Here is a 16427-nt window from a genome sequence, read left to right on the forward strand (position 1 = left end):
GAGTGATTTTATTCTTCTGTCTGTGGCAGCTGAACACAGGATAAGGCTTCCTAACTCACATGAGACAGAAATCACATACTCTTTCAGATGTACTCTGGAACCAAGTGGTTCCTGGAAGCCCCAGGCTGCCTAGTTCTCATTGTTCCATTCAGAACGTTGGAAAAGGAAAAAAAAAAAGTGTGTTCTGTATGGCTCTGCCAAACTCACTAGCATGAGGCTATGCAAATATGGGAAGAATACTGTTTTGTTGTTGTTGTTACTGTTGTTGTTCCGTTGAAAAGTTAAAAAAGAAAGATTAAGACATCTTTTCTCACAGGGGCTATGCCTACTAGCCTTTCTGAGCAAGGCTTAGCTGTCTGCCACAGTGTTGCTGTTCTAGATCTGTGCCCTGTGTCTCTTCCATTTGTCTCTTTCCTATGGGCTCCAGTTTGATGTAGAAACAGAGAACGGATTCTGTGTCTGTGTGCTCACAGTTTCTTAAAGGCATTCCATCTTTAGAGAACTAGAGCACCTAGGAGATACGTTTTTGTTACTGTTTGCCTTTACTGTGAGCACCCTTTTGTTTCGCCTCCCATGCTCTCTCGTGAGTTCTGATTGGTTCTACAAACTGAGGGGATGGGACTGCCCGGCAGCTGTGTGTGGAAATGACGATGCACTCAGCGAGTCCTCGCCCAAAAAAGATGATGAACTTATTGGGCTTGGCCCAGTCATTCCTCAGCTGCCTTGGGTTGTATGTTTGCTCATGTGTTTTGTTTTGTTTGTAGCTGCACCATGTGTGATTCCTTGTGACATTTTCTTTTTTGGTTACTATTTGGGTGACCCAGCTATGGCTTATGCCACGATGCCAAACACGATTCAGCCTTGGTTGTTTTTCCACATTTTGCCGATATAAGCCTCAGAGATGAAATGACAGAAGAGCACAAGGGAGTTGAGTTGCATGAGTATTGATCTGCTTCTTTCAGTGGAAGACCAGGTAGTTAATGACAGCCCATCAGCTTCTGAGTGATCTGGACAAGGTGATGAACACAGAAACTCCCGAGAGACTCAGAAACCCTCAGCCCACAAGGCATAGCAAGCACATTGTGGCATGCGTGTCGTTGTTCATGCGCACAAACTAGCTGTCCCTGGCCATCACGGCCTTGGAGGAGTACCAAGCGCATAGGAGCACAATGATGTCATGAAACCAGTGCAAGAAGATCAGCTTCTGCTTCTTTAGAATAATGAAGATTGTATCTCCTAGCTCTGCTGCTTTGCTTTGGACAAATGTGTAAGTCCAGAATTTGATGACAGGTCCATTGTAAAGACTGACTAAACTCTGGTCAGAAACTAACTGCATCCAACCTTTGGTCATCAGAATATACACCATAGAAGCACAGTTCAAACAGTACCAAATATACTGAAGACTGAAAGGGTTAGATCCCAGAGCACAAATGGTTTTCTCAGTTCAGTCTTAGTTTGTCCAGGAGGGGCCTCCCACCAAATATAAAAGGCAGCATACAGAGTAGAAAACAGGAAAGATTTCCCACAGTTTTCCCACATCCACTGGATGGCCTCATTCTTGTTTGAACTGTTTTTCAAAATCCTGTTCTTGTAAAGTCAACACTGACATGTTCATTGGGGCTGATCTCTTCGGAATTGCTATGTGTTCTGTTTGCTCACAGAGCTTCTTAATCATATGCTGGCAGGGGAGGATTGATGGTAGCAGTTTTTTAAGAACTATAAGTCAAAAGAATTTATACCTTAATGTGGTGTTATATAACATTGCTAAAAAAGCATTATAATTATTGGTGTTTATTTTTGTTATTTTAACTTGAAAGTAATATGCTAGCGAATACTATGTTTACCAATATTTGGTGGCAAATATTGAATAGTTTACATCTGCTAAACATTTATTTACTTAAAAATATAGCGACAAGAAATAGTAGTTCAAAGCTATTCCTGTGTTTGTTCTGAGATTTGCCTGAGGGTTAACGTTCTATATAATCTTTATCATCCATAGTTTGTTTCACCATAGAGAGGTTTCACAGAAATATGCATGAAATATTCATGTTTTCATTTTCAGCTGTAAAAAAATGAAAAATTCAGAATTTATCTTTCATAAATTTTTCAAATGTAAAAAAAATGGCTAGAAACTTAATATGGTAGTATTGTCTCACAGCTGCTTCAGTGGGTCAAAAATCCAAATGTGGCCAGGCCTTCTGCCACAAGGTCTCCCTGAAGCCTACGTTCACAGGGTTATCCAAACCTACCATCTCAACTGTGGGAAAATTTCCCTTCAAGTGTACTCACAGTGCAGTCAGTGTGACTCATTTTGTGCGAAGGTCTTTGGTCCAAGGGTCCCAGGTTTTGGCAGTCATCAGACAGAGATCAGATGCAGTACTTTGTCATGTGTGGCTCCTCAGAAGGAGCTAATGGGGCTGTTAACTTTCCCGAAAACCAACCAACCAGAGAGTGAGAACAAGAGGGAAGCCACAGTTTTTTCTTTAATTCCCCTAATCCTGAGTGCTATTCTTGTCACCTCTATTCAGAGGAAGCAAATGATGAGTGCAGTTCACATGCAGGGGCAGCCATTTACATGGGCAAAGAATCCCAGAAGATGTGTGATGGCAGTGTGGGTGGGTTATGTCACCTCATTGTGATGCTAGCATCCCATGTGGGAGCTGTAATTGAGTCCCAGCTACTTCACTTCTCATCCAGCTCCGTGCTAATGCACTTAAGAAGGCAGCATATGATGGTTCAAGTGTCTGGGCTTCTGACATCTACATGGGAGGCCAGAATGGAGGTCTCAGCTCTTGACTTCAATGTGGCCTGGCCCTGCTATTGTGACCTTTTGTGACACGAAATGATGATGAAAGATTCTCTCTCTATCCTTCTTTGTCTTTTAGATAAACAAATCTTTAAAGACCTTAGCAATTAAGAATGTTAGGAGCTAGAAGGTCTTGCCTACACATCCCTAAATGCAATAACAACTGCTTAAAGGAAGGTAGAGAAATCATTAGGTGAACCCAGAGAGATGCAAACAGTAAGCTGTTTAAAAGAAAATGCAAACTGAATTCATCTGGGCTCACAGATCTGATCACCACACACTAACCGTGGAAGTGTCACACACCTGGCTGGCTGTATAGCCAGGGTGATCGTGCCAGGAGGGATCTCTGTGTCACTGCAGGCCTGGTTTTCCGGTGAGGGAGATGAGCACACACTGCACAGGTGTACAAGTGTGGCTTGGGCTGCACAGATGCAGCAAGAACTCCCAGACCTTCAAGGATTGGGAAAGCCTAAACCTGCAGCTGTTCCAGCAGGTGGGACTTAGAGAGGGAGGAGCCCCTTTTGGAGGCAATGAACAGTGCCTGCCATCCTAACAAAGGCAGAGGAGGGCCAGCTATGGCTTCAGGCCAACCACTGGGATTCTCTCCCAGCCTTCTCAGCCTCCTAACATGTACTAGCTCAGGAGCTGCCAGCAACAAGGGCAGCCTGGATCTACCAAGGGACAGTAGAGGTCATGAGCAGTGTACGATAAGGGAGCTGGTATTTACCTTATTCCAGTCACCTCCTGCCACCCTGGGAAAACAGCATTAAAACAGTCCCATTTTCTAGAAGATACTGTTACTCAAACCTGGAAAGACCCTTGCTGGAAGCTACAATCCAGCTCCCTGTTAATGTGCTTGGGAAGGAAGCCAAAGACGGCCAGAGTACTAGGGCTCCTTCTACCAATATGAAAGACCTGGATGGAATTCCTGGTTCCTGACTCTGGCCTGACCTAGCTTTGACTATTGTTGGCCTTTCACAAGTGAACAAGTAGATGGGAGATTGATCTAATCATTGCCATTTCTCTCTCTCCTTTTCTGTAACTATGCCAATCAAATAAAAAAAAAAATCTTTGAAAAAGCAACATGCAGCCTGGAAAACCCTGACGCATGCAGCTCAGCCCTCACTTGCCCATAAGCCCTGCCTCCTGCATAGCCCATCCCAGCACTCGGCCCTAGAGAAATGTAAAATGGCAGCTCTCCACTCAGTTGACAGTACCCAGGCATAGATCCAGACCCTATAGTGGCTTCCTGCTGTGGAATAAAAAGCTTGTGATTGCAGGTGAAGCATGTGTGAGCCCTACAAACAAGCGCTCATTATCCCTGACCAGCTTGTTGACTTGCGCATGCGCCCTCTAGAGGTTCAGATGGGCGCATGCGTTAAGGGAGTTGCTTGGCAACAGTCATTGTGAGGCTGGATTGTGGGAATGCTGGTTGTGGCCTGCTATTTCAGTTGGGACCTCCAGGTGAGACCTCTGGCTCCTCTGCTGGGCTGGCCTTGGACTCCCCAGGATGGGAGAAACTCTGGTAGTCTCACCGTAAAGGTTCTTTTCTCCATTTAAGGGCGAGTGTCTCTTGAAGGTCATCCGATGGGAGGATGGCGAGTGGGGTGAAATCACAGTCCGGGGATCGCTTCCCAGAGGAGGCTATCAGGAAACCACCTGCAGCAGCCAACGAGGGGGATGAAGGAACAGAACAACAGCTCCCGAAGATCAGGCCAAGAGGCAGGAACCATGGAGACCAGACCTGGTAATGGGGACTGCTGCCGGGGAGGGTATTGCAGGGCTGGGTGCTAACCTGGCCACGGACAATGCTGTGACTCGGGATGCCGGGGCTCAGGTGGCTCTGTCAGCTGTTTGGGTGTTTATCTATTTTACATAAACAAAATAAGCATAGCAGGGTTTTACAATTCTTTGTTACCGCTACCGTCTTTTCTTTACTCTTGTAAGAACATTAGTTGCCGTCATCAATTTGAAAATGTGCTATCAACGTTGCTCAAAGTAATCATTTGTTGCTTATTGAAAACACAAATGATGGAACTTAATAGGAAATTTAGAAATCACCAAATATCACATAAGAATTTGCAACTTGATAATGGTTGTATTTCGTATTAATACAAAAAGATGTTATAACTGAAATGGATATTGACTAGAGCAAACTAGGCAGATTGTCATAAAATGAAGTTGCTGATGGGTGAAACTTAAAATACACAAGCTGAGAAAAGTACAAGAAGGAAACCGAAATTCCTATAAATAATTTTGATAAATTGTTTTTAATTTTATGCTAAAAAGAAATTACCAAGCATCAACTCAAAAGTGTTTTGAAGGCTTATTTGCCAAAATAATAAACAAATCCTCCTGAGGTTGGTATTTGGCACAGAGGCTAAGATGCCTGCTTGTACGGCATATCCCACACAGGTGTACTGAGTCTGAGTCCCAGCACCACCTTCATGCTTGTGAGCAGCCAGGGAAGCTGCATGAAGACTCAAGTCCTGTATCTCTGACATCCATGTGGGAGACCTATACTGAGTTCAGCCCACACTGTGACAGACATTTGGGGAGTGAAACAGTAGATAGAAAATCTCTTTCCTTTTCAGTACAATGAAAAAAAAAAAAGTCTCACATGGATCCCATGTCTTAGCCTAGACCTGCATGGTGTATTGTCGTTTGAAATTCTTGTCTTTCCTGCTGGAAAATACTATTTGCTGGAAATTAGCTGTCAGGTACATATGATGTTGTAAAAATCAATTTTCTTTCTTATATTTGATTTTTATGCAAAAACCTTTTTGTGTTGGGTAGCACCTTTTTCTTAGATTCTGGAATGTCCATGTCACTGTTTCCCAGAGCAGGCACCATAATGTGTTTGTACACTTAAGTGATCTGTTTTCTGTAATGAACCCTAATGAGAAATCACTTCCACAGTTTTCAGAATATTTTGAGTCTATGGGCTTGGCAGCGTGGCCTAGTGGCTAAGGTCCTCGCCTTGATCCCATGTGGCTGCTGGTTCTAATCCCGGCAGCTCCACTTCCTCTCTATCTTTCCTCCTCTCAGTATATCTGACTTTGTAATAAAAATAAAATAAATCTTAAAAAAAAGAATATTTTGAGTCTATCTTACAAAGGAAAACAGATGGAAAATTTATTATTTATTGATTGTTGTAATGTGAGTTAGATATTATTAAATGTGGTTAACAATGGTGATTTCTCATAGAGATTACAGTAGTTTTGAAAAGGATAGGTTATCATAATTAGTTTTTTTTTTTTTTTTAATTTTATTTTAAATTCATTAATTACATTGTATTATGTGACACAGTTTCATAGGTACTGGGATTCTCCCCACCCCTCCCCAAACCCTCCCACCATGGTGGATTCCTCCACCTTGTTGCATAACCACAGTTCAAGTTCAGTTGAGATTCCCCCATTGCAAGCATATACCAAACATAGAGTCCAGCATCTTATTGTCCAGATAAGTTCAACGGCTTCTTAGGTATACACTCTCTGGTCTGAAGACAGAGCCAGCAGACTATCATCCCGATCAATTAAAAGCTCCAACATACCATCAGCAAAAATTTACATCACCATGGAATTAATTGACATAGTAACGAGTAACCAATATGGTAAAAGTAAATGCGATTTCTTATCCACCTTCTGTGACATAATTAGTTTTTATGCTAATTAAGCAACTGTGGTTCAGCATAGTGGATTAATTGGCCCTTAATTCCATAGTTAACAAGTATGTGACCCATTATTTGGTGGTCAGCCTGGCTCCCAAATATATTCTTTTGATCCTTAGGCTGGATTTACAATGACCTGTGCAACACTGGGTGAAGACACAGCTACAACTCAGATAAATTCTGAAAGTGATTTATATATAACTGCTTTAGAGATTTTTATACTGACAACTTCAGTGGCAACCAGTGTGTTTCTGTCATGTTAGCTTTTAGGACAGATGTGTAATTTGCTTCCAGGATCGCAGGTCATAAGCAAGGACACAAGCAGTATTACGTAAGCTCTAAGGAGGAACTAATTTATGTTAGTGAGAGGTATTTACGTATAGTTGTGTTCGTTATAGATTGCATGTGGTTATAGGATATTTCTATATTTCAGTTCGGTAGTTGCTTCATCTACTGGCTTATATTTCAGCTTTACTATAATGAAGTATATTTTTAACTCATTTTTGCATGACTCATATTCTTTTGATTTTTTTACTTTGCTTTCTAGTTTTCTTATTTCTTCTGTCCTGATTTTCTCTTTCTTCTTCTAGTTGAAATATTCCCACTTTTCTGTTGACAGAATGGAAAACACATAGGATTTTAGAATTTTAAGGTATCTTGAAGACTAATGAAATGTCTGTTATTACTCCAACACATGTTTAACACACAATTCATATGGTTATTCAGATGGGATACCTGAAATTCAAACAGTCTATAGTGACTTATATAGGTGTAGGATTTGGCAGAAATGGAGTATTTAACTCAGGTTTCTTGATTTTAATCCAAGAGCTCTGCATTATTTGTTATCATCTAGATATGTTTTAATAGTAGAGACAGGTAGTAGAACTAGTGTACCCAGTGGACAGATAAAAACAGAATTAGCAGTCATACCCAACGGGGAAAGATAAGAATGTATTTAAGAGTTAAAGACCAAGTTCTAACAATAACAATAACAGGATCAACAGAATTGGGATTTTCTGATCAAGGTTCAGTATAAGAAGGAAGGACAAGGACTTGGGGAATTGCCTAGGAAGGTGTGCTAAGATTAGAATTGCATGAATTCTCGTTAAGCTGCAGCTGAAGATGCTCCCATCCCCCATCACAGTGACGGCTTGATTCTGGCTACTGTGGTTCCAGTTCATCACCTTCATCTGTTTCTCTGCAGTCTGTTGCATATCATTTTCCTTATTATCATTATTTTAAATTCTTTTTCAGGACCTTTCTAGATTTCCTACAGATCAATGTCTATCTCTGGAAAATGACTGATTTCTCTTAGAGTAGTTATACCACTTTGTTTTCTCATATTTCCTATGCTCTTGTACTGACATAAGTACATCTGCTATGCTTTTTCTTAAAACATAGATTTCCATTTTTTTCTAGGGACAATTTTTCTTCAGCTCTTAAAGACCATGGGTTTCGGTCGAGGTCGTGGAGCAGCATGAGCAGGTCTGAAATCAGGGTGGTGGGGTCCAGTCCTAGCAGGTTTCACGAGATCAGTTTCTAACCACCTGGCTGTGAATGGCACTGCTCACACAGTAACACTTCACGTACAGATTGGGAAGCATGTAGATGTTGAACAAGCTTGCTTCTGAGACATCCCTCACAGCCATGGCCTCCACTACGTTCTGGTTGATGAACTTCTTGCTGGCTTTGTCTTTGGGCATGCACCACACCCATTTGGTGCAGTGTATATGGTGCATGTGGCTACACCCTTTTTTAGCATAGTGGTTTTTCCTCCTGCTCTTTGTCTATGACAAGATGTGGCCACAGCTACCTGTCCTGGTGCATCCGACCCTCTCCCCATCCCAGTGTCCTGAGTTCTCGGGTCTCCATGTCCACTTCCTCACTGAGGCCTATGACCTCTGGTCCCCACGACTCGGCAATCGGCACCCCTCAACTCGCTCTTGGACCCTGAACTAACAACGTGCCGCTGCACACCATCTTGAGATGGAGAACCCCAAAACTGCCATGATCACTTTTATTAGAATAGGTTTCACTGGAAAAGACTTTTTTGAATGTTGGGTGTGACTTGGATTATTGATTGGGCTGTGGTTATACTTGACTCTCACAATATAAGTCTTGACAGATTTCTTCCCAGGTGGTCAATGTCTGCAGTGTCTACAAGAGCCACATTACCTAATCTGCAGCAGTATGTGCAGGCAGGGAAATTACTGGAGTGGACAGGACATTCCACAGGTGTATTTTTTAGTCCCTAGGGTGTTGGGTGTCAAGTATACCTAACTGGAACCTTTTGTTTGTTTTAATTTGTAGTCATGTTTCTGATGCTTTAGGACACAGAGGCCCTTTTCCCCTTTTCCTGCTAGACAAGCAAGGATGATGCAAAGCTGTTGCTCCAATGACTATGGCTTTCAGACTGTAAGACGTGGATGGCACTACCCCAGGTTTTGGCAATGTGAGACTCAATAACCCAAAACTTTTAGCACCGAAAGCCCAATTCCCAACCCTTGGAGATATTAAAGGGACTTTATCCAATTGCCACAGAGTGACTAAGGGACAATGCAGAGGGTTGTGCACTAGCCAGTTTTTTATTGAAACAGCACTTTCTTCCCTTACTCTTGTAGATTCTGTGCCAATGACTCTGAGGAAGGTAGTGCTAGTAGTACCAATTGTCACAGTGCTGCAGGATGTACTGTGCTCTTTACCTAGAGCACTTCTCTCAGGTTGAAGGCCATTTCTTCCAGATATTGTGAACTGAGTAACCAGTCTGTAGCAGTGGGATGTAGGCAGAGCCTTCTGGTTAACACAGGAGAGAGCAAGCTACTTCAGGAGTCATAGTACCACCACCAGCAGTCCTGGAGACCTAAAGCAAGTGACCCAGTTCTTTTTTTTTTAATATTTATTCATTTTATTACAGCCAGATATACACAGAGGAGGAGAGACAGAGAGGAAGATCTTCCGTCCGATGATTCACTCCCCAAGTGAGCCGCAACGGGCCGATGCGCGCCGATCCGAAGCAGGGAACCTGGAACCTCTTCTGGGTCTCCCACGCGGGTGCAGTGTCCCAATGCATTGGGCCGTCCTCAACTGCTTTCCCAGGCCACGAGCAGGGAGCTGGATGGGAAGTGGGGCTGCCGGGATTAGAACCGGCGCCCATATGGGATCCCGGGGCTTTCAAGGCGAGGACTTTAGCCGCTAGGCCACGCTGCCGGGCCCAAGTGACCCAGTTCTTGCAGGACATCCAAGGTGATACCTGGGATTGTATTCTTGCTTCCCAGACCATGTGGCAAGAACTTCCCAGGCTGAGGCTTAGCATTCTACACGACAATGTCACCATCCTATATGAATGGTGGTTGAAGTCCTGGATACTTTACTTCTCATCCACTTCCCTACTAATGTGCCTAGAAGCAGTGGAAGTTGGCTCAAATATTTGGGCCCCTGCACCCACAGGGAGACCTTTTAGATTCCAACTGGTCAAGCTCTGGTTATTATGGCCATTTGGGAAATGAAATATTTGGTTCAATATCTCTCTCTTTCTCTTTCTCTCACTTTCTATATATGTGTCTCCCTTCTCTCTGTAAATCTTTCAAACAAATTTTTTTTTTAGAACTGTGGAGTGTGCTTCCTCATGTGTGGTTTTCTTGTATTGAGTCTGGACTTCTGACAACTGGCTCCAGGCAGTCCATGGAACTTCCCTCAGTGGCACAGAGGTTTAGGTCCAGGGCTTTGGCCCAGAACTCCCATGGCTGTATTCACAGGGACCTGCTTTCTTTTCTGGAAATTGCCCTTGTGTTTTCTGGGAACTTCTGGTATAGAAAGGATAGCTTAATTCCTCCTAATTCAGGTGGAGTTTTGTAGCCTCCTAGCAGCATGAATATGATAGTTTGGGGATGTTAGGAGGTGGTGTGGTTTTCCTGTTATGAGCAAAGTACTCTCTTGGACATAAGTCTGCCCGCTAGACTAATTCAGATCAGTATATCTGAGGAATTTTCCCATAGTCAGTGCTGCCATTCTACAGTGGGGGTGGGAGTTGTAGAATTGTAGTCCTTTCAGATTACATCTTGTAACAAAAGGTTTTCCCAGCAAGGAAGCTAGGGAAGGAGCTCTGGTTGGCAGCATCAACTGGTGTGTGTGTGTGTGTGTGTGTGTGTGTGTTCACATGCCTATGCTCACTCATTCGCTCTCTCTGTCTGCCTGTCTCTGCTGACCTTCAGATCTGTACTGTTTGCAGATCTTGTCAATTCTTTACTGAAACTTTTCCCATCTTCTCATTTCTAATATTTGGAACCGTATTCCAGCAGATAGAGTTCCTCAACTGAGTGGACAGAATAGGAGTGGGTGGCAGTGGCAAGGCAGCACAAATGGCAGCGGTTATGATGAGCTTTGTTTTCTGTTGGTCCAACGGAAAGCTCTCTGCCATTTACAGTTCTAATCTTTACTGAATTGTTTCTTCTGACAGTATGCTCAGTTCTGATATTGTATGTTTATATATATTTTTATGTTTATATATATTTATTTGTATGTATATAATATAAATATAAATGTTAATAAATACAATATATTTTATAAATATAAATATTATATATATATATATTATAAAATGTATATTTTTTCCCAACATGATTGTGTTCTCTGGCTAAGACACTGGGGTAAGAGTGACAGAATTTTTCATTTTTCTCTCTAGGCTGGATTTTAGTCTGCTGTTTGTTGTCTCTGTCAATTATAAACTTTTCCTGAGTCTTCTAGAAATGTTGTTTGTTTCTCATTGAAACTTCCTTGGTGAGATAGATGTAGATTCTCTGTTTCAGGCATGTTCTGTCATTTGTAATTTGCCAAAATAAGTAAAATAAATGGGTAGTAGATAAAATGGATTTGGAAAATTCTGGCCATGGTGATACAAACCATCGTACTGTAAATAAATCAGATAATGCTGAAATGTATTGTCTTGTACAGACTGCTATCTAGGCATGTCTGTCTTAAAAGAGCTGTTTAATGCTGTATAGTTTTGGGGACAGTTGGAATTTAATAATTAAAAGGCCTGCAGAAGCATAAGGGGATTAATATTCATCTATCATAGCAGCCTAGTATTTAGAGGCAGACTATTAATTCTTTGACACTCAGGGTGTGTTTACAATGTAAGCTAGCAGGCCCAGGTTGTGAGAAAGGATACTTAGTCTAGGGCTTTCATGTTGCCAATGGTACAATTTCTTGAATGGTCTCCATTGCCTCTGAGTAAGTTGGAAGTAGGAACCAAAACTGGGAATAAAAATCTGGCACTCCAGTGGGTTATTTGAGCATCTTAACTGCAGATGGGATATTATGATAGGATTGAACATTAGAGTATTGAAGTAAAAGTTAAATAGTTATGCATAAATTGTAGATTTGTGATTACAAAAATGCTTAGGCTGTACTTTACAGAATTCTATTATTCCTTGCTAATTCTACCTGTTACAGAATCATTGACATAATCAACATGAGCACCTATGACTTTGCAAGGTTCTCTAAAATAGTTCAGCTTCTGAGGGAAAGGAGAGAATTTTTTGTAAAATAAAAGAGTAAACTATTGATGATCTGTCACAGATCATGACTCTTGCATTACAAGGTTCTAAGAAATAAAATTCATGGTTCCTTGTTGATATGTGTTAGGTGCTCAATAAGTATTTTGTAAAATGCAAGGATAAACAACTTAACAAATTGCCTAATGTCTGCTAATAAATTTCTTCATTCAGAAAGATACATTTTAGTTCATCTAGTGTAGACTTTGAAACATGCCTATATATGAAACTTATAATTTTGACAGATATCTGCAGGAGTCACAATGTAGTGTTCATATAGCAATAGCCAATAGAATGATAATATTGGTTATTCTATCTTTAAATTTCTTAGAAGTAAAATTTGTACATTGTGGAGCCATAATTCCTAGGATTGAATCCAGAATTTGCTGCTAAGAAGCTGTGTAAACTTAGGCCACTGTCTTGGCCTTGTTCTGCCTAGGTTATTTCTTCTGTAATATTTCTAATATGTTACTTATCTCATGGAATTGTGAGATTTAACCCTCACCATTGTGAATTTAATGCATGTACAATACTTAAAATTATATTTACTGATTGCACAATAAATCCTGAATAAATCAGTAACAGCATCATTAATAAAGGGTTAGCTCACAGAAATACAAATTAGTGTTTTCCAGTTAGGATTTAGTGAAAGGGAGAAGCCCTACCCAGCCTCCCACCCATCCCAGAATCCCTGATGTGGGGCATGCTCTGAGGGTCCTATTTAAGTGGTTTTGATCGTTCAACAGTTCTGAATTGCTGCCAATCTTGCCATTCCAAGCATGATGAAATCTCTCCAGAATCCACTGGCTGACATAATCCACCTCTCTCATTCCTAGCTTTCCAATAAAGAAATGTTTAAAAATGCAAATAATATTTTTGTTTAATTTTGACTGCCAGAAAGATAAACTAAATTACTTTGTGTTAATATTGCTGATAGCATATTTTTTCTTTTCTGATGTTACTATTGATGTTCATTAAATTTTATGCAAAGTACTATGTAAAAAGATAAATGAAAAGACATGTTAAAAGTATAATAGTATATGTCTTACATTTTGTATATATAATATTTTGGAAGTGCTTATTTGTTTTTTAGGCCTTCAAGGAAAGTGATTAATGGAATTAAACAGGTATTATACAAAATAATAAAATGTATTATTGCATTGAAAAAATATATTACAGAAGACAAAGTGATATATTACAAAAGCCTGAATTTCAAAATAAAATGTGAAAGGTAAATTAGAAAAAAACCCAGGAATTTTATAAAGGTCTCTATTTTAGAAGTGTGATTGAAACAGTCGGATTATTTTCTTTAAGAAGGTTTTTAATTTTTGTTTTCATTGCTTCAGGAACACATTAGTCATTCAGTAGCATTGTATTTAACTTCATGATGTTGTGAATTTTCTGTTTTTCTTCATGTTGTTTATTTCATTGTATTTTCTTTATTTAAGGGTTTATATACTAACTGTGTAATAGAAACTACATGAAGATGCAATGCAGTATGCATCTCTACTTCCAAATCAAAGGAGAATCCCCAATGGAACTGTTGCATGTATCTTGACAATAGAATGCTGGATGCTCTGCCATTATCCATACCTACAGTGTCAGGATACATAATGATGGAACCAGTGCTGTTTATGAAGGGCTATACTGCTGTAATAATATAGGAGAAATTAGTGGAAGGGGGAAAGGGGCTGTGGAGAGGGCGAAGTGAAATTCTGGAGCCTATGGAACTGTATCATGAAATAATAAAATAAATAAAATACTTCTGTTTTTAAGAGCAAAATTCAAGAAATTAAAGAAAAAGCAGTACCTTTGTATCAGCATCTTTTTGACAAGAACTCAGGCCTTGTGAGAAGTATGTGTCATGTCATTTTTCTTATGCAGAAAATGAGTCGTCATTACTCTATTTATAAATAATTGTCTAGATTTTAAAGGACACTTTAAGACGTATTTACTTATTTAACAGGGTCAATGCCAAATAAGTTCCGCAGATGATGAGATAACCCAGTCACTGGAGATAGTCTCAGAGGAATATGAGTGGCCTCAATCTAAGAATTCTCTGTTACTAATTGAAAAACTGCGAATGGACTGTAAAGGTGAGACATCCACCTTACATTTTCGTATGTACCATAGTAATATCTGCACATGCTGTTCAGCATTGAGATGAACTGTGTATTAAAACTGGGTGAAATCTGGAATATATTGTGTACTCTCAGCCAACACTAATGATAATTTATACAGTAATTTTCTCAGTGAGAATGACAGTCCCACATTTTGTTGATTTTCTTGGTTATCACATTCTCCTTCCTTGATGCTGCAGTAACCCTGCTCCTTTATGTCACCAAAACATGGTCTGGTCTGCAGCATAATTTTATTCATTTGAAAACCATCAGGTGACGTTATTGCCTTGTTTAAAAACCTGAGTGTCACTTGTCATTTTAGTGAATAATCTTGTTAGCCTTTATACTGCACCATATTATTTGCTTTGTATGTGCCAACCACTGTCTTACATGTTTGTTGCTGAAGTAGATTTTGTTCTCCCTTGTACTTACTTAGGTGTAATTTCTATGTAATAAATATCATATTTATAAAGTATCCAATTTGTATGTTTTTTTTTAAGATTTATTCATTTTATTGGAAAGACAGATATACACAGAGGAGGAGAGACAGAGAGGAAGATCTTCCATCCGATGGTTCACTCCCCAAGTGAGCCGCAACGGGCCGGTGTGCGCCAATCCGATGCCGGGAACCTGGAACCTCTTCCGGGTCTCCCACACGGGTGCGGGGTCCCAAAGCTTTTGGGCTGTCCTCGACTGCTTTCCCAGGCCACAAGCAGGGAGCTGGATGGGAAGTGGAGCTGCCGGGTTTAGAACCGGCGCCCAAATGGGATCCTGGGGCTTTCACGGTGAGGACTTTAGCGGCTAGGCCACGCCACTGGGCCCCAATTTGTATGTTTTAAGTTGTGAGGAGAAACTGAATTTTTTGGAAAATTTATTTATATTGGAAAGTCAGATATACAGAGAGCAGGAAAGACAGAGAGGAAGATTTCCCCCACAGTGACTCACTGCCCAAGTAACCACAATGGCTGGTACTGCTCTGATCCTAAGCCAGGAGCCAGGAACTTCCTCCAGGTGGATGGGAAGTGGGATTAGAACCAGTACCCATATGGGATCCCAGTGTGTTCAATGTGAGGACTTGAGCCACTAGGTCACCACGCAGGGCCCGAGAAACTGAATTTTTAAGTAGCCCCATGAGCAAGATATTTAACAGAGCCATCATCCCCAAAATGTGTCTATGTCCTTCTGTATGATTTAATAATAATAATTAAAAAAATGCTGATTGGGGCTCGGCGGCGTGGCCTAGTGGCTAAGGTCCTCGCCTTGATCCCATATGGCCGCTGGTTCTAATCCCGGCAGTTCCGCTTCCTCTCTATCTCTGTTCCTCTCAGTATATCTGACTTTGTAATAAAAATAAAAATAAATCTTTAAAAAAAAATGCTGATTGGGCCCAGTGGCGTGGCCTAGTGGCTAAGGTCCTCGCCTTGAATGCACCCCGGGATCCCTTATGGGCACCGGTTCTAATCCTGGCAGCTCCACTTCCCATCACCTCCCTGCTTGTGGCCTGGGAAAGCAGTTGAGGACGGCCCAATGCTTTGGGATCCTGCACCTCTGTGGGAGACCTGGAGGAAGTTCCTGGCTCCTGGCTCCGGATTGGCACAGCACCGGCCGTTGCGCTCACTTGGGGAGTGAATCATCAGATGGAAGATCTTCCTATTTCTCCTCCTATCTGTATATCTGACTTTCCAATAAAAATGAATCTTAAAAAAACCCTGCTGGATTATTTTTCAAACTATTGGCATCAATGTCCAGTCTCATCAATATTTTATGAGAACTCCAGTCCCCGGGTGATCTTCACAAATAGTATTGTCTATTTTTAAAATATTAGCCATTCTACTGGGTATGAGTTGTAATTACTATTATGTTTTTACTTTTGTTTTCCGTAGTCGCTAATAATAATGAGCATTTGTCAAGGAACTAGAATGTTTCACCAGGTTAAAATAGATTTTTTAAATAGAAACCACTAGATATGTATTAGATAAATATATAGATTGAGAGATACCCGGTGTTTTTGTGTTTTATTATTATTTTTTTTGCAAATAGATTTTTTTTAAGGATTTATTTATTTTTATTGGTAAGGCTGATATACAGAGAGGAGGAGAGACAGAGAGGAAGATCTTCCATCCAATGGTTCTCTCCCCAAGTGACCATAGCGGCTGGAGGTGAGCCAATCTGAAGCCAGGAGCCAGGGACTCTTCCAGGTCTCCCACATGGGTGCAGGATACCAAGGCATTGGGCCATCCTCGACTGCTTTCCCGGGACACAAACAGGGAACTAGAAGG

General features: G+C 40.9%; 1 protein-coding gene and 1 pseudogene across 6 annotated transcripts in view; one reads left to right on the top strand and one right to left on the bottom strand.

The window, feature by feature from the left end:
* Positions 1–1114: 1114 nt before the first annotated feature.
* Positions 1115–1615, bottom strand: LOC131481536 (elongation of very long chain fatty acids protein 6-like; annotated as a pseudogene).
* Positions 1616–4150: 2535 nt separating this feature from the next.
* The window catches only part of LOC131481170 (ankyrin repeat domain-containing protein 26-like), a 57905-nt gene continuing 45628 nt past the window's right edge, over positions 4151–16427 (top strand). For 3 of the 6 annotated variants that reach the window (XM_058668873.1, XM_058668870.1, XM_058668874.1), the window contains exons 1-3: positions 4277–4553; positions 13122–13155; positions 13995–14124. In XM_058668873.1, the coding sequence (XP_058524856.1) occupies positions 4402–4553; positions 13122–13155; positions 13995–14124 (316 nt within the window). In that variant the 5' untranslated portion in view covers positions 4277–4401. The other 3 variants (XM_058668864.1, XM_058668878.1, XM_058668886.1) reach the window with 3 other exon arrangements.

Source organism: Ochotona princeps, chromosome 1 (genome assembly GCF_030435755.1).
Source record: "Ochotona princeps isolate mOchPri1 chromosome 1, mOchPri1.hap1, whole genome shotgun sequence".
Taxonomy (NCBI): domain Eukaryota; kingdom Metazoa; phylum Chordata; class Mammalia; order Lagomorpha; family Ochotonidae; genus Ochotona; species Ochotona princeps.